This window comes from Crassostrea angulata, chromosome 5 (assembly GCF_025612915.1).
Source record: "Crassostrea angulata isolate pt1a10 chromosome 5, ASM2561291v2, whole genome shotgun sequence".
In the NCBI taxonomy this organism is placed as follows: Eukaryota; Metazoa; Mollusca; class Bivalvia; order Ostreida; family Ostreidae; genus Magallana; species Magallana angulata.
Window position 1 is genome coordinate 59,650,446 of NC_069115.1, and position 25,104 is coordinate 59,675,549.

The following is a 25,104-nucleotide window of genomic DNA, read 5'->3' on the forward strand; positions in this document are numbered from 1 at the left end:
CAACTTCCTATTTTTAAAACTGTAGGAGGAGTTATCCGTACAATGAGGGTACCCTTTTGGCAGCTGCCCGCCCACCCGCCATTTTCACCATTTTAATAACCAGGTTTTTCCATTGGAAAACTGGTTAATAAAACAAAGTGGGTTAAGAATAATGAGAGTAAAAAAAAATGTAGTTAATTGGTAGATTTATACTCTGTCAATTCATTGTTGTGAAGGATACAAGCCAGGTTGGTTTGTAGACGTCCGTCTCAGTCTCTGATAAGCTCTTACTGATTATCTTTGTTTTCACCTTTTTCCCACGAACAACAATCTTCATTCTGGGCTTCAGGTACAAAATACTACAATACTCCTACAAAAAGTGAAATAGTCAGGTACAGAATACTACTGTTACAATAGTCCTTAGAAATAGTGAAATAGACAGGAACAGAAAACTACAAAAATTCTAGATATAATGAAATAGTCAGTTACAGAAAAGTACAATACTTCTAGAAATAGTGAAATAGTCAGTTACAAAAAACTACAATACCTCTAGAAATAGTGAAATAGTCAGTTACAAAAAACTACAATTCGTCTAGAAATAGTGAAATAGTCAGTTACAAAAAAACTACAATACCTCTAGAAATAGTGAAATAGTCAGGTGCAGAATACCAAAATACTTCTAGAAAAAGTGAAATAGTCAGGTACAAAAAAAATAAAATGTCAGGAACAGAAAACTACAAAAATTCTAGATATAATGAAATAGTCAGTTACAGAAAATTAAAAAGACTTCTAGAAATATGGAAACTGTCAGGTACAGAATACCACAATACTTCTAGATATACCTCCTAAGCAAGAGTTTGTACATTGTAACAGTGCTTTAATTTTATTCACTTAACATGATAGTTTTTACAGAGATAATCCTACACTCAGTGATATTTTGTAAGCTGGACATTTTTCATGGACTGCTCTGTTTTTTGTTGAGTAATCAATCAAGTGGGATCCAAGTATTCTGAGAATATCTTACCCTTAGTGAGACTTTATACTCTGGACTTTTTTCATGGACTGTCCTGTTTATTGTTGAGTAATCGATCAAGTGGGACTCTGGGTTTCTGATGTCCAGAGGATCACTCAGGAAGTCCAGCTCAAGGTTCCCCGAGTTGTTGTTTCTGTTAGAGAAAGATTACAATAACATAATCATTTATCTTTAAGCAATCAGTATCATTGTATCCTTGGCTATTTGCCAATTAGGCAAACAACAGTGACAAATTCATATGATTGCCACATGAATATCCATCATTTATGCATCAAACAAATTAAAGGTACAATTTTATAATTTTCCACATTCTCAAAACCTTTACCTGCTTGGTATCATTTTGATCATTAATCTTCAGTGTAGTGTATTAAAACATTACAAAACCAATTAAAAATAAGGAAAAAAGGCAGAAGGGGAAAGTAAATATAGTGGCACACTAGGGTTGTATTATTATTCTTCTTTCAATATGATCATCTGTCATCTTACATTGTGAAGTGTACTATCCTTACTTTGTGAAATTGTAATATCATTACATTGTGAAATTGTACTATCTTTCCTTTGTGAGGTTCTACTGTCCTTACTTTGTCAGGATGTACTGTACTTACTTTGTCAGGATGTACTAGCATTACTTTGTGAACTTGCACCAGCCTTACTTTGTGGGGATGTACTATGATATCCTTTCTTTGTCAAGATGTACTATCCTTACTTTGTGAGGTTCTACTGTCCTTACTTTGTCAGAATGTGCTATCCTTTCTATGTCAGGATGTACAATCATTACTTTGTGAACTTGCACTGTCATTACTTTGTGGGGATGTACTATCCTTACTTTGTGGGGATGTGCTATCCTTACTTTGTGGTGATGTACTATCCTTACTTTGTGGTGATGTATTATCCTTACTTTGAGAGGTTCTACTGTCCTTACTTTGTCAGAATGTGTTATCTTTACATTGTCAGGATGTACAATCATTACTTTGTGAACTTGCACCGTCATTACTTTGTGAACTTGTACTATCCTTACTTTGTCTGGATGGACTATCCTTACTTTGAGAGGTTCTACTGTCCTTACTTTGTCAGAATGCACTATCTTTACTTTGTCAGATTGCACTATCCTTACTTTGTCAGAATGTACTATCCTTACTTTGTCAGGATGTACTATTCTTACTTTGTCAGGATGTACTATCCTTACTTTGTGAAATTGTACTATCATTACATTGTGAAATTGTACTATCATTACTTTGTCAGAATGTACTATCCTTACTTTGTCAGATTGTACTATCCTTACTTTGTCAGGATGTACTATTCTTACATTGTCAGGATGTACTATCCTAACTTTGTAAGAATGTACTATACTTACTTTGTCAGAATGTACTATACTTACTTTGTCAGGATGTACTATCATTACTTTGTAAAATTGTATTATCATTACTTTGTAAAATTGTACTATCATTACTTTGTGAACTTGTATCATCCTTACTTTGTCAGTATGCTCTATTCTAACTTTCTCAGTATGTTCTATTCTAACTTTGTCAGTATGTTCTATTCTAACTTTGTCAGTATGTTCTATCCTAACTTTGTGATGTTGTATTCTAACTTTGTCAGTATGTTCTATCCTAACTTTGTCAGTATGTTCTATTCTAACTTTGTCAGTATGTTCTATTCTAACTTTGTCAGTATGTTCTATTCTAACTTTGTCAGTATGTTCTATCCTAACTTTGTCAGTATGTTCTATCCTAACTTTGTCAGTATGTTCTATCCTAACTTTGTCAGTATGTTCTATTCTAACTTTGTCAGTATGTTCTATTCTAACTTTGTCAGTATGTTCTATCCTAACTTTGTCAGTATGTTCTATCCTAACTTTGTCAGTATGTTCTATCCTAACTTTGTCAGTATGTTCTATCCTAACTTTGTCAGTATGTTCTATCCTAACTTTGTCAGTATGTTCTATCCTAACTTTGTCAGTATGTTCTATTCTAACTTTGTCAGTATGTTCTATTCTAACTTTGTCAGTATGTTCTATTCCAACTTTGTGATGTTGTATTATCTCTACTTTGTAAGGTTGTACTAGCCTTACTTTGTGAAGCTGTTCTATACTAACTTTGTGAGGTTGTAGTACTATTGTTTAACTATTTTTACTTTGCCATGATTCACTATCCTTACTTTGCCAGGATGTCCTATCCTTGCTTTGTGATGTTTAACTATCTAACTTTACTTTGTTAAGTTGTAACATCTTTTCTATGAAAAACTGTACCATTCTGTACTTTATGGAGTTGTACTCTACCTACTTTGTGTGGTAGTTGTATCCTCACTTTGTGTGGTAGTTGTATCCTTACTTTGTGTGGTAGTTGTATCCTTACATTGTGTGGTAATCTTACTTCGTGTGGTAGCTGCATTCTTACTTTGTATGTAGCTGTATCCTTACTTTGTGTGGTAGTTGTATCCTTACTTTGTGTGGTAGTTGTATCCTTACTTTGTGTGGTAGTTGTATAAGTTTACTTTGTGTGGTAGTTGTATCCTTACTTTGTGTGGTAGTTGTATCCTTACTTTGTGTGGTAGTTGTATCTTTACTTTGTGTGGTAGTTGTATCTTTACTTTGTGTGGTAGTTGTATCTTTACTTTGTGTGGTAGTTGTATCCTTACTTTGTGTGGTAGTTGTATCTTTACTTTGTGTGGTAATCTTACTTCGTGTGGTAGCTGCATTCTTACTTTGTATGTAGCTGTATCCTTACTTTGTGTGGTAGTTGTATCCTTACTTTGTGTGGTAGTTGTATCCTTACTTTGTGTGGTAGTTGTATCCTTACTTTGTGTGGTAGCTGTATCCTTACTTTGTGTGGTAGCTGTATCCTTACTTTGTGTGGTAGCTGTATCCTTACTTTGTGTGGTAGTTGTATCCTTACTTTGTGTGGTAGCTGTATCCTTACTTTGTGTGGTAGCTGTATCCTTAATTTGTGTGGAAGCTGTATCCTTACTTTGTGTGGTAGCTGTATCCTTACTTTGTGTGGTAGCTGTATCCTTAATTTGTGTGGTAGTTGTATCCTTACTTTGTATGTAGCTGTGTCCTTACTTTGTGTGGTAGTTGTATCCTTACTTTGTGTGGTAGTTGTATCCTTACTTTGTGTGGTAGCTGTATCCTTACTTTGTGTGGTAGCTGCATTCTTACTTTGTATGGTAGCTGTATCCTTACTTTGTATGGTAGCTGTATCCTTACTTTGTGTGGTAGTTGTATAAGTTTACTTTGTGTGGTAGTTGTATTCTTACTTTGTGTGGTAGTTGTATGTTTACTTTGTGTGGTAGTTGTATCCTTACTTTGTGTGGTAGCTGTATCCTTACTTTGTGTGGTAGTTGTATAAGTTTACTTTGTGTGGTAGTTGTATCCTTACTTTGTGCGGTAGCTGTATCCTTACTTTGTGTGGTAGTTGTATAAGTTTACTTTGTGTGGTAGTTGTATGTTTACTTTGTGTGGTAGTTGTATGTTTACTTTGTGTGGTAGTTGTATCCTTACTTTGTGTGGTAGTTGTATTCTTACTTTGTATGGTAGCTGTATCTTTACTTTGTGTGGTAGTTGTATAAGTTTACTTTGTGTGGTAGTTGTATGTTTACTTTGTGTGGTAGTTGTATGTTTACTTTGTGTGGTAGTTGTATCCTTACTTTGTGCGGTAGCTGTATCCTTACTTTGTGTGGTAGTTGTATAAGTTTACTTTGTGTGGTAGTTGTATGTTTACTTTGTGTGGTAGTTGTATGTTTACTTTGTGTGGTAGTTGTATCCTTACTTTGTGTGGTAGTTGTATCCTTACTTTGTGTGGTAGCTGTATCCTTACTTTGTGTGGTAGTTGTATAAGTTTACTTTGTGTGGTAGTTGTATCTTTACTTTGTGTGGTAGTTGTATCCTTACTTTGTGTGGTAGTTGTATAAGTTTACTTTGTGTGGTAGTTGTATGTTTACTTTGTGTGGTAGTTGTATGTTTACTTTGTGTGGTAGTTGTATCCTTACTTTGTGTGGTAGTTTTATCCTTACTTTGTAAGGTAGTTTCATCCTTACTAAAGTAAGGTAGTTTTATCCTTACTAAAGTAAGGTAGATTCATCCTTACTAAAGTAAGGTAGTTTTATCCTTACTAAAGTAAGGTAGTTTTATCCTTACTAAAGTAAGGTAGATTCATCCTTACTAAAGCAGGTTACCGTTGTTTTATCCTTACCATGTATGGTAGTTTTAATCTTACTCTGTGAAGTACTTTTATGCTTTCTCTTTGAGGTAGTTTTATCTTTACTTTGTGTGGTAGTGTTACCATTATTCTGTAAGGGAGTTTTATCCGTAATTTGTGTGGTAGTTATATCCTTACTTTGTAAAGTTGTTTTACCTTAATTTTGTGTAGTTGTTTATCCTAACTAAAGTAAGATACTTTAATCATTACTTTTTGAGGTAGTTTTATCCTAACTTTGTGAGGTAGTTTAATCCTTACTTTGTGAGGTAGTTTCACCGTTACTTTGTGAGGTAGTTTAATCCTCTTTTCCTGATGTAGTTTTACCCTTATTTTGTGTGGTAGTTTTATATCTATTTTGTGTGGAAGTGCTATTCTTACTTTGTGAGGTAGTTTTACAATTACTTTGTGAGGTAGTTCTTCCATACTTTGTGAGGTAGTTTTGTTCTTACTTTGTGAGGTTGTAAATGATGATTCTGGTCCCTGTTCTAAGTTTTTCCAGTGAGTCGAGTTCACTCAACAGTTCCTTCTCATCCTTGAAGATGGAGTTGTTACAGATGGCAGACAGATTGTGTTTGCCCTCCACTGTCGTCCGTCGAGTTTCTGATCGAGAATTAAGGAGAAAAATAATTGGGTCCAATTCTTGTAGTAATTGACCATGGTGAATTCTGCAGGTGTCTCCATGAATATTAAAGGAAAGCAACATTTTTTATATATTTGACTTCTAAATTTTTTCCTACTCATTTTGGAACGGAATTTTCATATATATGTTTACAAAAATTGTTTAACAACGCATTCTGCTGTTTTTTTTGCTTTTTTTAAACGTAATTATAAATGCATATATATATATATATATATATATATATATATATATATATAATGGAGTGAAAATCAAATGACTTTTGCACTATTCAAATCCATCTGCTCTAGCTGATAAAATTTTCCAGAACATACCTGTCCTACTACAGTGATCTCAAAACGCATAAAACACGTTGCAGTGTAGAGGGAATTTATTCCCACAACAGGACAGTAGCCCTGCCCATTATAACATTTTAACTGGTTGGTCCAATGACGAAATCAGAGGACATTTGTTCAAACCCAATCAAAGACAAGATAATTCCTTACAGTTACAATCCTTTCATCAAATATATCGCTTGATGTTACTGCAAATGTCTTTGGAGCATTGTCTTTTGTATATTGCCTTAACCTGTTAACAAATCAAAGGATACTGTTGGGGAGGTCCCAGGAGACGATCGGCACTAACACTGTCTCTGCTTTGATGGATTTAAGATAAGTCTGTGACAGAAGGCCTACACTCATCACGTCCATTCTGCGGCTGAATACAATGGCATCTTTCCCCAAACGCATGCTGCCTGACTTGAATCCGTTACCATAGTGACCAATTGGCTGATGATTACCAACGGCAACTTTCTCACAATATCCAAAGCTGAATGTAAAGAAAGAAATTCATTGGAAATATTGAAACTGAGGATAATATGTACATTTAAATCAAAAAGATAAAGAAAAATATTTTTTTCAAACAAACTTTTAAATCTGACCTGAGCATTTTGTGAAGTTTTTCTGGCACCAAGCCATTCCCATTGTCTGTGAAAGTCAAGCAGGTTTTCCCATTGATATCTCGTTTGTCAATCCATAACTCTGATGCATTAACATCAGGATCATATGCATTGTCTGCAGCACATTAACAAAAAGACAATTATTCAGTCTAAGTTTTACTAGCAGAAATACTGGATTGTTCTGACCAAAAACACCATATATAATTTTTACTGTGCATTAGAGTTTCTTTTCTACGCAAAAAGCCATTAAAGAGCAGGACAGTTGGTTTAAGATCCAGTTTAACATGTTTAAAGAATCAAGCTTATATCAGTCCCTTTGGACATTGTTGGATAAAGAGATATTTTGTGTATGTGATAAGTTAAGACATCTATTTAAATATCTTTAATATACATGAGTTAGGAGTTTTTCACCATTTTTCAACTGGGAAGTGGAGATAAGTAGATATAACCAGCCTAAATATGTGAAGATGAGACTCAAAAAGTAAAACTAAGTTGTATTTGGTGATCTGTATATTGCATGATGTAGAAGTTACCAATGAGTTCTGCCACAGCGGAGAATGCCCAGGTATGACTGGTGGAATTACTGTGTAAATAGTCAGGAGATACCTTAAATGAAAAAGAATCAATATAAACTAATGCTTTAAGCCAAATAAAAGGTAAAATCATAGGCAAGCAATAAACACTGTATTGACATGAGGGAATACCTGTCAGGTAGAACACAGGTAAACCAGTTCACCTATCACCTGACCCAAAACACAGTACAATAACTACAATGACAGAGAAACTAAAACAGGTAAACTACTACTTGATTTAGGAAAAATGTAATAGGATATTAGGACTAAGGTGTCAAAATACACATGTTTTAAGCGTTTTCTGCAACACACCACAGCTCAGAATAGTTCACAGTTAACGGATAACTTACATTTAATTTACCCTCAGTAGTCCATCAGTAGTTCATGTTAGCAATCCTGAAGCAAATTGTAGACCAATAAGCCTAATATCCAACTCAGACAAATTAATTCCTGTATTAGTCCTATATGCTAAAACTTCCCCATAAACATGTAAAACTTTAATACCTGAACAAACAGCAAACATTATACAGAATTTTAAAAGCTGTTTCTGCAAAACTTACATTTAATTCAAAAACAGTAGTGATTATCCATTAAAAAGGAACAAAATGGCACATTGTGTATCCAAGAACATAAAATCCTAAGAAAAAACATCCCCTTTTAAAACAGCATACAATGATAAATCCAGGACTGTCCCAGCACCTTTTGGTACAGGGACCGGGTAAAAGGAAAAAGTAAAAGTAGGGGTTTATAGTTTTTCTTGCAAAATACTTAGTAAATTGCCTCGAACGACTTCTACATATCACCCCCTGGGAAGACCTGCACAATCCATAGCATCCTCAACTCCCTGGGGAGCATACAAGCAGAGCTGCCAAATTATGGCGCGCAATTTCTTTTCCATTCACAAAGCCAGCTCGTATCATGTCATGTGACAGGTACCCATATTAACCCCTGGCCTGGGTAGAGAGAGGGCACAAGTAGAGTAAAGTAACTTGTCCAAGGTTCCAATGATACCGTGATAGCGACAGACCAGATTCAAACCCGGGGCCATCGTGTCCAAATCAGTCGACGCTATCAAAAGCCCCAACACTAACTTAATTCATCACCATAATCACTTAATTCTGTTGATGCTTTAGACCATAAGCATACTACAGCTTTTCTTGTCACTATGAAAGTTGATTTGAATTCCACAATTCAGAATTGCAAAAACAACTTCACTCAATCTAATTCCACCCAGCTTCCTTTGACTCTAACATTGTCTAACTCACAATTTAAAATTGTGACATGTGTGGGTTATATGTGTTTAAAATGTATGAGGGGAATTCCAATATTCAGTCCAAGATCCACTCCTAAATTTTTGTTGGCTGTACATGTCAAAAAACAAATTAAACCAATCAAGGTCAGTAAACATAGTTGACAAATTCAACTTGTGTTGTTGACACTAAACGCGAAAAATAACCAATATATGGACTATACATGATATTATTGGATTAATTGCTGCCCTACACAACTACATTACAATGTTTGAGTTCTGGTAAGAAATGCCTTTATAATCATGATAATTGTCATTCATATACTCAATCTAAAATTTAACACAAAACTTAAACAAAATGTATTTATCCTACATATAAATGACACATTGGTTTCATTAGAATAAAGTGCATTTATTTTTCATTACAATGTCAACATGATGCAGCATTTTTTTTCTAATTGCAACTTTCGTTTTTCTTTCTTTGCTTAAGCAGGTTAACTTTCTCTTTCTGTTTCTTTTCCACTTGCTTAAATAAACCAATGATTTGACCCTTTCCCCATATTAAATGTATATTCTAGCAATGTGGCATATATTTTCCCTCCTCTCCATTGTATCTCTAGCCATGCTCTCTGTAAGATTGCAGTTCAGTTTAAGTTGGTGCATTTATCAGTTTTAATACATTGTATTTAAAATCCACAAACATGACAAAACTTTCAACTTCTTCCATCAACACGATCAAGTTCGTGCACCAAATTTATTTAAAATAAACACATATTTGAAGTATTACTTAATCGGAATTATTGTTTTCTTCCTACAAGACGCATTTTATAACAACACTTCATAAAAACTTTGACTTACCCGGGCGGTTCGTATTCCCCTCACCGCCATGTTTGTTTTGGTTATTTCTGGTCGGAAAATTTATTTCCGGAATTTCTGCATTTGTTTAGTACAGTTCTGTAAGTTTTTACTAATTTTCAACATTTTAGAATTAATATCAAGATTGAAATATAATTTTTAAAAAGCTAGAATGTAGCAATCAAAACTTTTTATTTTACCAAAAACATCGTTCTTTATCAGTTTATCAAGCGCACATTACGGGGTTTCGGTATTTCTTTAAATAAGTTTTTCTGCTACAATTTGCAACTTTCGTTTTCGTTTTCGTTTTTTCTTTTTGGTCAAACACGTGTTAATAATTTTAATTGAACAGGTTGTTGAATGTATCGATATGGAAGAACGAAAAGAACACGGAAAAGAAAACAAACCAGAGAGGGGGGAATCTTCGTGTCAACAGAACTCATTTCTTTATGCAAATGGATGAAAGTGGAATCCAACAAGCATGGCTTCCGATGGAAATGTCATTTATGTCCAGCCCATTTCTCAGGTAATCGTCTATCCCTGTCTATCACTCACTGAATGAGAAACTGTTGCCGTTAGCATTATTTATGTTTTTCTCTTAGCTAAACAGTGAATGGTGTGGTGTCACTCCGTACATCTGAAATGTTAACCGTCACTTCAGACTTCCATGTCCCCTTGAAATGATGATACTGGACAAGCTGGATATGTTGACAGATTCTGTACATATGTATACACTTGAATTGTTGACAGACAATGATACTAGGACTAAATGTATGCACTGAAAATGTTGACATATTCTGGAACAAATGTGTACATTGAACTGTTGACAGATACTGCATGGGACTTCATGCGCAGATCCAGAAAATTTTGACTTGGGAATGTCCGAGGGATATTTAAATTTTCCAAGGGGATCCTAGACAAATTTTCGGTAATTTAAATGTGTAAATTAAACCCGGCCACTCCCCCTTCTCCTCTAAATCCGCGCATAGACTTATGTGTTTACTTGAAATGTTCTGATGTAATTTTTTTAAGTGTTGAAAAAACCCACCAGAATTTATATGCATTCAACATGTAATAGGAACTATGTAAAATGAACTCTTAAAAATTTAACAGATTCTAGGACTATACACCGAGAATACAATTGAAATGATGACCACTACTTGGACCTTTGTATATATATATTTGAAATGTTGACTGCTACAGCTGATACCTTTGTATATATACTTGAAATGTTGTTTGCTACAGGGACCTTTGTATATACTTGAAATGTTGACTGCTACAGGGACCTTTGTATATACTTGAAATGTTGACTGCTACAGAGACCTTTGTATATACTTGAAATGTTGTCTGCTACAGGGACCTTTGTATATACTTGAAATGTTGACCGCTACAGAGACCTTTGTATACACTTGAAATGTTGTCTGCTATGGAGACCTTTGCATATACTTGAAATGTTGACTGCTACAGGGATCTTTGTATATACATATACTTGAAATGTTGACCGCTACAGGGACCTTTGTATATATACTTGAAATGTTAACTCCTACTGAGACCTTTATATATACTTGAAATGTTGACTGTTATGGAGACCTTTGTATATATACTTGAAATGTTGACTGCTACAGGGACCTTTGTATATATACTTGAAATGTTGTCTGCTATGGAGACCTTTATATATACTTGAAATGTTGACTGCTATGGAGACCTTTGTATATACTTGAAATGTTGACTGCTACAGGGAACTTTGTATATACTTGAAATGTTGTCTGCTATGGAGACTTTTGTATATACTTGAAATGTTGACTGCTACAGAGACCTTTGTATAAACTTGAAATGTTGACTGCTACAGAGAACTTTGTATACATGTACTTGAAATGTTGACTGCTACAGGGAACTTTGTATATACTTGAAATGTTGTCTGCTATGGAGACTTTTGTGTATATTTTAAAACAATTTATTTCCACATCCATGACATCAATTCTTCAACTTTCCATCCGATTTTTAAAGAAAATGTATATATAGCGAAAACGCTATTCATACCTATTATGAATAATTCATAAAACGAATACAACAAATTACGGATATAGCAAAGTAAATCCACTGGTACCTAGGACTTCGCTATAACCAAGTTTCGCTTGAAATGTGTATATCCAGATATTGGGAGGGATACTGGGACCTTTGTTTACATTTGAAATGCTGGCAGATACTATAAACAACCTATTATTTTCAACGACTTTATTTCGCGATTTACCTGAAATGAACAGGTTCTGGTTCGCAGCGAATAAATTTCGTGACCAAGCCTTATCCAAACCTGCTTTTTTATTATAACTATATGGCCAATACTGGTCCGCTGTGAGACATATTCGCAACAATGAGACTCTTGTAAACCTTGCAAAACTTCTTGTATGCAAATAAAAGTTGGTTTACAGTACTTTATTGATGATATGTTTACATTACACAGAAACTAGATGGGATACTGGGACCTTTGTTGAAATGTTTACAGGTAGTTAATGATATGTTTACATTACACAGAAACCAGAAGGGATACTGGGACCTTTGTTGAAATGATAACAGATTCTTTAATGATATGTTTACATTACCTGCAGATACTGGGAGGGGCATGATGACAAAGAGTCGTCTGTTTCCCGGTGACCTTCTTATATCCATACCCAGACCATTACTGATCACCGTGGAAACAGTTCTGTCCTCAGAAATAGGGGAACAAGTCAAATGGTATGTTAATTCATTTGATGTTTCTTTTTTGCCACCAATGCAAAATATTTTTATGTACAATGTAACATTGAACTTTGTGTGGATGTAAACATGTTTCCAGATATCTGCATAATTCAATAGCTCTGCCACATATATATAATCATGTACCTCATGAAGTACATGTGATCTCTATACAATTTCAGGAACCTATATTATCAATTTTGTGTTTAGATAAAAGATAATGGTTTAAACTGATTGTTCTAATTTGAAGTGTCATTTCTGTTAATAATTTTTTATCACCTCTTCTTTGATTTCTTTCAGTAAAAATGTAAAGTTTACCAGACAACAGCTGCTCTCTCTCTTTCTCCTTCAAGAAAAAAACAAGGGAAGCAACTCTTTCTGGCATCCCTACATTTCTGTTCTCCCTAAGACTCTTGAAACATTTGGAAATTTCTCACCAAGGGAGATGACTCTGTTTCCACCAAGGCTTCAAATTGCTGTGAAGTGTAGAATGGCAGACATGAAGCAGGCATATATGGAAGTGAGAAACTTTTGGTCAGGAGAGGAAATTGAGTACAGCCAATTTTTGTGGGCATGGTTTTGTGTAAATTCTCGCTCTGTGTTCTACCGGTCAGCAGGGTCAGAGTTTGTGAGAGAGGACGGGAACCACTTGGCACTGGCTCCATACCTGGATCTGCTGAACCACTCAGTGGGGGCTCAGGTAAACAAAATCTCAGGTAAACAGAATCCCTGGTAAATGTAATTGCCAAAAAAAAAAAGAATCTCAGGTAAACAGAATCTTAGGTACATGTATACAGGATATCCTATGTGTTTATATATAACTCAATTATTTTCTAATTATAAATCAATGTACGTCAATGATTATACTTAGAAAAAACAACAACAAATGATACAAATATGTCATAATTTAGTTTGTTGTATCCGAATTTTTTTTTTAAACTATCAATTATGATAAACCAAGGGTATGTTTTCTCCAAATTCAACTAGTGAAATGCCATAGAAAGTCCCCTATTCCAGTTCAGACTTGTGTTGTTACTGTGGAGGGGAAAGATGGGCAGGGGCACAAACCATTTGTTATGTTTTCTCAATTGCAAAAACTCAACCTTTGAAAAGGAAACAGAAACAGTTTGAACTAAAAAGAACAAATTAAAACAAATATTTAAACTTTGCCAATGTATCAGCTTGATGAATACAAGCTGATGAGTACACAAATAAATGATAAAATATGGGTTAACGTCATTGTAAATTTTGTCTTAAAAAAAAATAAAATAAAAAAAACGTTAGCCGGTGTGCACAGTGTAGACTTATAATGACATTGCTAACATTAGCCTGTGTGTACAGTGTAGACTTATAGTGACATTGCTAACATTAGCCTGTGTGTACAGTGTAGACTTATAATGAAATTGCTAACATTAGCCTGTGTGTACAGTGTAGACTTATAATGACATTGCTAACATTAGCCTGTGTGTACAGTGTAGACTTATAATGACATTGCTAACATTAGCCTGTGTGTACAGTGTAGACTTATAATAACATTGCTTACATTAGCTGGTGTATACAGTGTAGACTTATAATGACATTGCTAACATTAGGCGGTGTGTACAGTGTAGACTTATAATGACATTGTTAACATTAGCCTGTGTGTACAGTGTAGACTTAAAATGACATTGCTAACATTAACCTGTGTGTACAGTGTAGACTTATAATGACATTGCTAACATTAGCCTGTGTGTACAGTGTAGACTTATAGTGACATTGCTAACATTAGCCTGTGTGTACAGTGTAGACTTATAATAAAATAGGTAACATTAGCCTGTGTGTACAGTGTAGACTTATAATGACATTGCTTACATTAGCTGGTGTATACAGTGTAGACTTATAATGACATTGCTAACATTAGGCGGTGTGTACAGTGTAGACTTATAATGTCTTTGTTAACATTAGGCGGTGTGTACAGTGTAGACTTATAATGACATTGCTAACGTTAGCTGGTTTGTACAGTGTAGACTTATAATGACATTGCTAACATTAGGCGGTGTGTACAGTGTAGACTTATAATGACATTGTTAACATTAGCCAGTTTGTACAGTGTAGACTTATAATGACATTGTTAAAATTAGGCAGTGTGTACAGTGTAGACTTATAATGACATTTCTAACGTTAGCTGGTTTGTACAGTGTAGACTTATAATGACATTGCTAACATTACCTGGTGTGTACAGTGTAGACTTATAATGACATTGTTAACAGAAGCTAGTGTGTACAGTGTAGACTTATAATGACATTGTTGACATTAGCCTGTGTGTACAGTGTAGACTTATAATGACATTGCTATCATTAGCCTGTGTGTACAGTGTAGACTTATAATGACATTGCTAACATTAGCCTGTGTGTACAGTGTAGACTTATAATGACATTGCTAACATTAGCCTGTGTGTACAGTGTAGACTTATAATAACATTGCTAACATTAGCCTGTGTGTACAGTGTAGACTTATAATGACATTGCTAACATTAGCCTGTGTGTACAGTGTAGACTTATAATGACATTGTTAACATTAGGCGGTGTGTACAGTGTAGACTTATAATGACATTGGTAACATTAGCCTGTGTGTACAGTGTAGACTTATAATGACATTGCTAACATTAGGCGGTGTGTACAGTGTAGACTTATAATGACATTGTTAACATTAGCCTGTGTATACAGTGTAGACTTATAATGACATTGTTAACATTAGCTGGTGTGTACAGTGTAGACTTATAATGACATTGCTAACATTAGCTGATGTGTACAGTGTAGACTTATAATGACATTGCTAACATTAGCCTGTGTGTACAGTGTAGACTTATAATGACATTGCTAACATTAGCCTGTGTGTACAGTGTAGACTTATAGTGACATTGCTAACATTAGCCTGTGTGTACAGTGTAGACTTATAATGACATTGCTTACATTAGCCTGTGTGTACAGTGTAGACTTATAATGACATTGCTAACATTAGCCTGTGTGTACAGTGTAGACTTATAATGACATTGCTAACATTAGCCTGTGTGTACAGTGTAGACTTATAATGACATTGGTAACATTAGCCTGTGTGTACAGTGTAGACTTATAATGACATTGCTTACATTAGCTGGTGTATACAGTGTAGAGTTATAATGACATTGCTAACATTAGGCGTTGTGTACAGTGTAGACTTATAATGTCTTTGTTAACATTAGGCGGTGTGTACAGTGTAGACTTATAATGACATTGCTAACGTTAGCTGGTTTGTACAGTGTAGACTTATAATGACATTGCTAACGTTAGCTGGTGTGTACAGTGTAGACTTATAATGACATTGCTAACATTAGCCTGTGTGTACAGTGTAGACTTATAATGACATTGCTAACATTAGCCTGTGTGTACAGTGTAGACTTATAATGACATTGCTAACATTAGCCTGTGTGTACAGTGTAGACTTATAATGACATTGCTAACATTAGCCTGTGTGTACAGTGTAGACTTATAATGACATTGCTTACATTAGCTGGTGTATACAGTGTAGACTTATAATGACATTGCTAACATTAGGCGGTGTGTACAGTGTAGACTTATAATGACATTGTTAACATTAGCCTGTGTGTACAGTGTAGACTTATAATGACATTGCTAACATTAGCTGATGTGTACAGTGTAGACTTATAATGACATTGCTAACATTAGCCTGTGTGTACAGTGTAGACTTATAATGACATTGCTAACATTAGCCTGTGTGTACAGTGTAGACTTATAGTGACATTGCTAACATTAGCCTGTGTGTACAGTGTAGACTTATAATGACATTGGTAACATTAGCCTGTGTGTACAGTGTAGACTTATAATGACATTGCTTACATTAGCTGGTGTATACAGTGTAGACTTATAATGACATTGCTAACATTAGGCGGTGTGTACAGTGTAGACTTATAATGTCTTTGTTAACATTAGGCGGTGTGTACAGTGTAGACTTATAATAACATTGCTAACGTTAGCTGGTTTGTACAGTGTAGACTTATAATGACATTGCTAACATTAGCTGGTGAGTACAGTGTAGACTTATAATGACATTGTTAACATTAGCTGGTTTGTACAGTGTAGACTTATAATGACATTGTTAACATTAGGCAGTGTGTACAGTGTAGACGTATAATGACATTTCTAACGTTAGCTGGTTTGTACAGTGTAGACTTATAATGACATTGCTAACATTACATGGTGTGTACAGTGTAGACTTATAATGACATTGTTAACAGAAGCTGGTGTGTACAGTGTAGACGTATAATGACATTGTTAACATTAGCCTGTGTGTACAGTGTAGACTTATAATGACATTGTTAACATTAGCCTGTGTGTACAGTGTAGACTTATATTGACATTGCTAACATTAGCCTGTGTGTACAGTGTAGACTTATAATGACATTGCTAACATTAGCCTGTGTGTACAGTGTAGACTTATAATGACATTGCTAACATTAGGCGGTGTGTACAGTGTAGACTTATAATGACATTGCTAACATTACCTGGTGTGTACAGTGTAGACTTATAATGACATTGCTAACATTAGGCGGTGTGTACAGTGTAGACTTATAATGACATTGCTAACATTAGCCTGTGTGTACAGTGTAGACTTATAATAATATTGCTAAAATTAGCCAATGTGTACAGTGTAGATTTATAATGACGTTGTAAACCTTAGCTGGTGGGCTACAGTGTAGATTTTTAATGATGTTGCTAACATTAGCCAGTTTGTAATGTAACCAAATACCTATGTTGTTACCTTGATGAGTAAAATTGTGTTAGTTTGGATTTATACAGACCAGCATGTCTGTGGTAGGCTTTAGTAGAATTGTGTAGTATCCCGCTCATCGGAAACAATATTTGTATCAAATTCATAACAGAATGAATAAGCCAACATACTGAAAGTGACTTTTGTCATATTTTATGTGACCTTTTAATTGTTTGTACAGACATGTACAAGTATTATACTCATTCACCCACTGTCTGATGGGACAGTTTTGACAGCTCTGTTGCCGATTTTGGAACAAAACACTGCTGGAATATGCTCAATTAGGATCAGCTTATTTGCAAACAATAATCAGAATTGTCAACTTGTGTGGCCAGTATATACCTATTTAAATGATGTGTGTCAGATCGTCCTTCATACACTATATGAACACTACATGCACCTTACAATGGTGTTGGTATCTCTTATAATTGTAATATAAATGAATTAAGATATTTTATTTATCTAATAAATAAAATATCTTAACGTAAATTAATGCACTGGCTGTCAGTAAGCTTTCTGAATGGAAAAACTCTAAGAATGTTACACTAACTATTGGTATTTGATGACATTTTGAATTTACTGTAACTAAAAGTTGGTATGTTTTTGTATGTTTCATGAGAGATGTTTGTTTGTTACAGACAATTGGTTTGCTCTATGGAAGGTATGTCCTGGAACCTACTCTTGGTCACAAGAATTTTAGCCATGAACTGGACAGAGCTGTAAGGCCTTTAATTGTCCTTAAAGGTGTCTTAATATCTTGAGAACCTTGCAGAATTGAATATCTCATATTTTTTTTCTGTGACAGATGTAAACTGTATAAAAAAATGATAAAAATCCCATACTCATAATTTTATATTCTCACAATTTGATACAAAAAGACGTCATTGTGACAATCACTGTTCATATCGAACACACCCGATTTTATTTTTCCCATAATTCTTTGCAACGTGCTTGGCCGACCCTAACAATAGGCGCTAAGATATACCCGGCCGAGCTGTCCAGCGATTAAGATGTGCTTAGTGTATGAAGGGGGTATCGTGTTAGAAGCCTGTGTGGCATGTTTTAGTTTCACAAGTTCAGCATTTGACGCGGACACGGATAGCTGACCGTGGTAAGTATTTATTTAGTTTGGTGTAGTTTATTTGTAAATTTTTGTCTTTTTATTAGTATTACGCAGTCGTCCTATAAAGTCACCTTGACCATTGTTCACTGTAGAGTTACCTGTGTGTTCACTGATGTGTGACTTTAGCGAGAGTGTTTAAATGGAATTCGTCTTTTTCTATAATACAGTTTTTGTTATTGCTGTATAAAGAAACGGTGATTTAAAGGGCTATTTTCTATGCGTTATTTTATTTTACAATTTATTGTCACTTTTTCCACTTAACTACTTGGGCGGAAGTGCGTCACCGGAAGTCTCAGACGCCATATTGTTTACTGTAAACAAATAACTTAGTTACCATATACTTACAATATTTTGAGATGTTGCCTTTAATATAATACTATTTATACATTATCATAGTTTGATACTATCAGTGAGATACTTATATGATGTATTATACAATATTGTTTTTATTATGGTGTTATGGTGTCACTTGTACACTTATTGTAGTGTCATATTGTTGATGTTGATGACGACAATGGTGATGTCGATGACGATGTGATGGTGATGTCGATGACTACGATGATGATGATGGTCATGTCGATGATGATGGTGTAGATGATGTCGTTCATGGTGACGTCGGTGATGATTATGAAGTAGATGATTATGGTGATGACGATGATGTCTTTTATGATTATGGTGTTGTAGTTGATGATGTTGACGATAGTGGTGATGATGATGATTGTGGTGACGAAACTACTCTAGTTGTGGTTGTCCGTAGTTGGTCCAGGACTACAGCCCCGGAGATTCGGACACTCTTCTAATTTATTTTTGGTCATTTGTATAAACATCATATTTTTTCTTGTTGAGTGAAAGGTGTGTGAGTGTTTGTGTGGTTTAGTGTTTATATTTCTATCTTTTCTTTCTTTCTCTTATTTTTTTTGTTATTAAATTTTGTTAAATTTAAGATGTCTTGTTGTTGTTTGGAGTAGCCTCCGCTCATCCCGTTACAGTCATCTTGGATTTTTGTTCTTGCATAAAAAAGAAATCTTCTGGCCTTAGACAAATTCGCAGGTACTGTTTCTTGCCAGTGATTGTTACGTCACGATATCAACACATACAGTTATGTGATTTAGTGATGAATTAATTGCACCACAGAGAAATTGTATACGGCAAGAATTAATTGGTCTTAGGACTTTAAGGTTTGGCACATCTTCTAATTTAAAAAAATGAAAATGATAAGTGTAATGAACTAGCTCTCATCAATATCTCAAATCACAAAAAATTATAGAAGGAAAATTATGTATGGGTAAAAGATGAAAACAGAATATGGAATTCTAAATCCTATAATACTTTCAGTTTACCTCAGATCAAATAGGTCATCAGTGTTTGATGACATGAATATTTTCAGAGAGCAGTGGAAGTTGGTGCTGACTGGATTTGCAATGTCTGATCATAACAACACATTGTTCAGACAGATCGCAAGAACATTCCTCACCAAGTACATCAAACAGAATCAGGATCTGATCACCAAGGTAACTGATCATTGGTGCAGAAAAGCTTTAGAAAATATTGGTTGTAAAGTTCAACTTCTATCAGTTTGTTGTGTGTGTGGTAGGGATGCATGCCAGATTGATAATTTTCTAATTTTCTTTTGTTTGCTGCGGAGGTAACTCTCTTGACTGTTTTGATAAAGTTTGAGTATACTGTTGGGGGGAGGGGTCACCACATTAACTCTATCCACACATGAGATGTGTATTGGAATTCCAGTTACACAGCTGTCAAAAAGTTCTTTATGGTAAGCTCTGATCTGGCTATATTACTACATGTGACTAAACCTAAGTCTGTTACCCAACTCCTACAGTGCTGAAGGAAATAGCACCGACGTATTAATTCGTTTTCAATACAAATTTATTATTACAGGCATCTGGTTACTATACTAACTAAACAAGAATTTTTAAAATACAAATTTACTTTATTTTCAGTTTGATACTCCACTGTCTCCAAACACGGTTGAATCTATGGTTTTTTTATTGTACAAACCGAGAGGAATATTCTACAGTTAACTTGGACTTCAGTGACTTGACAACTACAATACGTTTATCTAGGCACCCAGCGACCAAGAGATGTGCCAGCTACAAGATCTATAGACAAAGTGATTTCATTGTCTCTGTCAGAGGAAAAGTGATTGGCCACAATATTAGTTTACATTCCATCATGATGTAGATGGGCTAAAATATCGGTAGGGATAACATATGGATGTAGAAAGTGATGGGCTACAATATCGGTAGGATAACATATGGATGTAGAAAGTGATGTGCTATAATACATGTATTAGCAGGGATTCAATCGTGATGCTGAAAGTGATGGGCTACAATATCGGTAGGCAATTCCGTTTTGGTATAAAAAGGACGCCTACTTAATGCACCAGATAATTGCTAGAGGACTACATCACTAATGTTAAAGAATATTCTTGATGATCGTACTCTATTCAGCCAGGACATTTGGAATTTAATGACTGAGGATGAACTCTTTAAGAATATTTATATGATGTTGAACTAGATGTCTTTGTTAAAGTAACATACTAGTTTATAAGTTGATAATTATAATAAATCAAAGTTAATTATATGTTTAAATGATCAATGGTAACTAGGCTTGTGAAGAAATGTACATTAACTGCGAATTACATGGACACAAAAATTGGGCTTCTGGTGTAAAGAAAATTTTAAATGAAATTGGGTTCAATGAAGTTTGGAATAAACAAACAATTGATTCACTAATTCTAAAAGTCATAAATCAACGAATCGTAGACTTGGCTAAACAAGATATTTTTGGTAAAATAGAAAATTCGCAGAAATGTCATTTTTATAAATATTTAGTGGATGGATTTTATCTTCAATATTACCTTAGAAAGTCAGTTCCTGTAAAATTTCAACAGTGTATATCAAAATTAAGATTGTCCTCACATCGTTTAGCTATCGAAACTGGAAGGTACAATAATACACAAAGAGCCCAAAGGAACTGCTTTTCATGTAAAAATTATGTTGAAGATGAATTCCATTTTATTTTAGTGTGTCCAGTATATATTAAATACCGTCAAAAATACATTAAACAGTATTTTTATGAGAAACCATCGATGTTCAAGCTGTTGCAATTGTTTAATAACGAAAATTTTAAAGATATGTGTAACCTCGGCAAATACATTTATAATATTATAGTATGAAATTAAGAAACGATATATGTAATTAAGTGTAGATGTTGTTCTTTTTTGATTTTTTTCGCCTTTACTTATGTCAATTTTTCATATTTTAATATGTATGTACAATGTAATAGGGGCTCCTGTAAAATACCCACTTCTGTACTTTAATATGTTTAATTTGTAAAATCTGATGAGCTGCAAAGCTTAAAGAAATAAAGAATGAATGAAATGAAACTAAAAAAAAAGAAATCAATACAAATCGTATAGAACTAATGATTCAAGTCACGATTATCTATAATTCTTTAATTGTTGCCGTGTACAAACAAGTATTCGGATTTTTTAACAATAGTTTGATTTCGGTATTATTTTTTTTATTGAATAAGGTATCTAGTATTAAATGAGGAGTAAACAAAGAAATATTACATCTAGTTTAACAAAATTCCTGCAAGAATAACCAAACAGAACTTGTAGAAATGGATATTGAGTAAACCATTTTTTATTCTCCATGTCTTTTATTATTGTGCTTGACATGTGAGAAAATCGTTTGTTTTGCAACTGAGCGCATGCTACATGTGATAATCAAATTCGACCTTTATTGATTATTTTTTTATGTCCCTTATGATTCTGTGTTAAAAACGTCTACAATTTAGAACTAAGACAAACCAACATGACACAAAACAACATGAATAAAATATTATCAATGGTTAAACAACTATGAAAAGTTATATATTTTCTGTTTCTGAATTGTGTAAAGGTAATTATTCAAGCAGGGAACCTCAGACCTAATGCATTAGATGCAGTTGAAATTAACAATTATTGCGTAGTATTTTATTGTCATTTCTTGGTATCCAATGTTGTAGAGAAGATCATTCTTTACCTTAATAAATGTCATAGACTTCTTGCCATTGTCCCTAGGAGTTCTGGGTAGTTTTTTCTCGAGCTTATTTTTCCCTTCATTCACGTTAGATTCCCTGCTTTTCTTCGGAATTCGATATTTGGTATCGAGAAGAGGAAAGAGTCTACCCCCCACAAGACTTATTGCAGAAGACATTGGCCTACCGCTTTGCCAAGTAATTCTTTAGACTGACATGTGTAGGAGAAAGTCCTTAATGGACACGTGGCCCTGAGTTTATAAAGTGTGATCCGTTACGTGATGTGTATACCTGGAGACACCTCACTGGCCAGCCCCTGAAACTGTATCTGATTCTGTGCCAGGCTACACTAGGTGTGTGTGAAATTCTGCTCAAACCGAGTGTAGTATGGCATGACCTTCACCCGGGGTGTTGCTTTCAACGCCAGTGTAACTCAACGCGTATTTCTATTGTTGTGGTTTGTTACAAGGTTTTCGTGTATTGATTTGATGTAAAAAAAAAAAAAAAAAAATCATGCAATTTTGTTGAAGCATAAACACCCTGACCATTTCATAAGTTTGTAATGGAACAAATCCGGAATATATGACTCAAACTTGTTTTTAATTCTTTTGAATAGTTCCTGCCTTATTTCTTACAAATGAGATTGTTCCTTAGACTATTTTGCAAGGCAGAAACAAAAAACAATTTAAACTAATGTTGTCAGCCGTATATCAGAAAGGACAGTACGAATCCGCAGACTGAAGGTGTGCTGACGGACCTTCTATTGGCTTACGGTAAAAGATGGTTCTGTCTTTTACGCCACCATACAAATACCAAGCAATTGAGGGAGGGCGGTATAATTAAAACAAACAAAATTATATTCATTTACACTAATGTTAATACTGTGAGAATTTTAGTTAAAAATAGACTGGTTATTTAATCATCTGTCCTGTCTGTTACAAAATCAAACACAGATTTTAATTATTTACATATGTATATTATCATTTGATATCATGCGGATCGTGGAAAAATGGCTGTTTCTACTGTGTAACGTTTCAAGCCACAATGCTAATTTACTTTTACAATTTTTTTTTTTAAATGATCAAAGGATTAAAAGATAGATGCAAATATGAACAAACGTGTTTCAAACGCGCTCTCAAGGTAGCCTACAACCATTACAGAAAACAATAGATTACCAGCTTAAGTGAGTTATGCATTTTTATGCAGTGCTAGCCACCTTTATACCCGCACAAAAGAAACACAACAGAAATAATGTTATTGTTTAAATAATGATATTGAATATTTGTATTTCTGTAGGCTGCCTTTCTATAGATTTTTAGGTGCAATAAGTTACACCTTATTTAGTAAAGAATATGTCTTTATTACGACAGTCTCTCCCAAACCTATGAGTGTGGATGACTTTAAATAAAGAATTGATATTGCATAATTGTACTTTCTTGTTGGCAATGTTCAGATCGACAATAACGATTATGATATTTGTAATTATAAATTATGATAATTAGTACAGTAACTGTAAACATATTATATTTGGCATGTACGATAAATCATTTTTTGAATAAATTGGCGTTGATGTCAATTAGCGTATTCCTGAGTTTGACTATTCTTATACATATATACATGACATTTAGCGATGTACTTGATTTAGCGGAAGCTGCATTCCGCCAAAAGCGCTAAATAGAATACACAGCCAAATATAATACGTTTACAGTACTTTAGCTCTCTTCATCTGGCAAATGAGAGAGAGAGAGAGAGAGAGAGAGAGAGACCGTCAAAATGTTTTCTGAAGTATTTCATACTGGCTAAGAACGTAGCGACCATAACATAACCTACTGCTTTTGATTCAGGTTATTCATCTTTTCCTCAATAGATCTATACCTTCATAGCCGCATTAACCACCAAAACAAGCATTTATTGGTTCAATAATGGATGATATTCATTTTTCCTGCTCATTTGCAATGATGTAAAAAATGATTATTTTTCATTTATGAATCTTTATGTTTTAGAAATTGTAATTATGTTAACGATACTCAATAATGACACTGGTACTGTTTAACAGTTATTGACTATTGGTCAAAGAATATAGAGGCAGCGAGGAGATTGGCATGTCATAATTAAAAAAAGAAAGCGAGATTGTGTTTTTAGAAACCCTCAATATAGTAACGTATATAATTCTTGGTAGCTTCTACTCACTTGGCCTTGACCGATATCCAGCATGTGTCGGCGTTTAATCCAATCAAGGGATTACAGGTATTTCAACCAGGGGATTACGGGTCTTAGTGATTACACGTGTAAGCCATCGGAGCGGGGCGTCAGAATTGTCTAACAGGGGCGTAAAATAATACCCCGTACACCTGTTGCATGCATTGCATATTGATACATGGGAGTAGATGATATCTGCAACAGCTGTCATGTTAAGTACTTCTACACGTGAATAATCCCGACCTTTAACGTCTGTGACATGTAATCTTATCATTTAGTGTCATAAAAATCGGAATAATTGCTTCATCGTTTTAAATAAGGAATAAGGAATCATTCTTTGAGTATTATGAGGTGATAATTTTGGTCGGGGCTTGATCAAATCCAATAAAGCCCGAAGGGCTTTATGATAGATTTGATCTCGCTTTGACCGAAATTATCATCTCATAATATTCATAGAATGATTCCTTATTACTTATATTTATATAATTTTAGGCCATCGTACAATCAAATCTTTAAATTTAAATAAGCAAACCCCGCCGGCGCCTCAATTTGGCGTAATTTGTATTATGGGTTATATAGTACAAAATCGATACCTAGTGTTATCACAGACAAAGACACTTAAAAATGTAAATATATAAAATTGATTGTTTGAAAAAAAGAGCGAACACTAGGAACACAAAGTGTAATATTGCGTAAGGATATGGGTTGTAAGAACAAGATGTACTTATAACCTGTGCC

General features: G+C 34.4%; 2 protein-coding genes across 8 annotated transcripts in view; one reads left to right on the forward strand and one right to left on the reverse strand.

The window, feature by feature from the left end:
- The window catches only part of LOC128183207 (MORC family CW-type zinc finger protein 3-like), a 43,196-nt gene extending 18,736 nt beyond the window's left edge, over positions 1-24,460 (reverse strand). The window contains exons 1-7 of one of the 4 annotated variants that reach the window (XM_052852128.1): positions 24,358-24,460; positions 7,316-7,388; positions 6,765-6,897; positions 6,435-6,652; positions 5,658-5,808; positions 1,004-1,145; positions 221-349 (exon numbers count right to left, since the gene is read on the reverse strand). In XM_052852128.1, coding sequence (XP_052708088.1) covers positions 221-349; positions 1,004-1,145; positions 5,658-5,808; positions 6,435-6,652; positions 6,765-6,897; positions 7,316-7,388; positions 24,358-24,381 — 870 coding nt within the window. In that variant the 5' untranslated portion in view covers positions 24,382-24,460. Of the gene's footprint in view, positions 1-220; positions 350-1,003; positions 1,146-5,657; positions 5,809-6,434; positions 6,653-6,764; positions 6,898-7,315; positions 7,389-9,461; positions 9,503-9,865; positions 10,002-22,172; positions 22,655-24,357 lie in introns of those variants that run through there. The other 3 variants (XM_052852124.1, XM_052852125.1, XM_052852126.1) reach the window with 3 other exon arrangements.
- Positions 7,508-19,564, forward strand: LOC128183208 (SET domain-containing protein 4-like). Of its 4 annotated transcripts, none has more exons than XM_052852130.1 (5): positions 7,508-8,885; positions 9,811-9,984; positions 12,065-12,191; positions 12,492-12,891; positions 17,636-19,063. In XM_052852130.1, the coding sequence occupies exons 2-5, from the start codon at positions 9,819-9,821 to the stop codon at positions 17,756-17,758; spliced, it is 816 nt and encodes a 271-aa protein (XP_052708090.1). In that variant the 5' UTR covers positions 7,508-8,885; positions 9,811-9,818; the 3' UTR covers positions 17,759-19,063. The 4 variants fall into 4 exon arrangements, 3 of the variants coding, with proteins under 3 accessions (XP_052708090.1, XP_052708089.1, XP_052708091.1); XM_052852129.1 differs by lacking the exon at positions 7,508-8,885 and adding an exon at positions 9,530-9,559; XR_008243558.1 differs by lacking the exon at positions 7,508-8,885 and having other exon boundaries at positions 9,749-9,984; positions 17,636-18,108; positions 18,607-19,063.
- Positions 24,461-25,104: the final 644 nt, after the last annotated feature.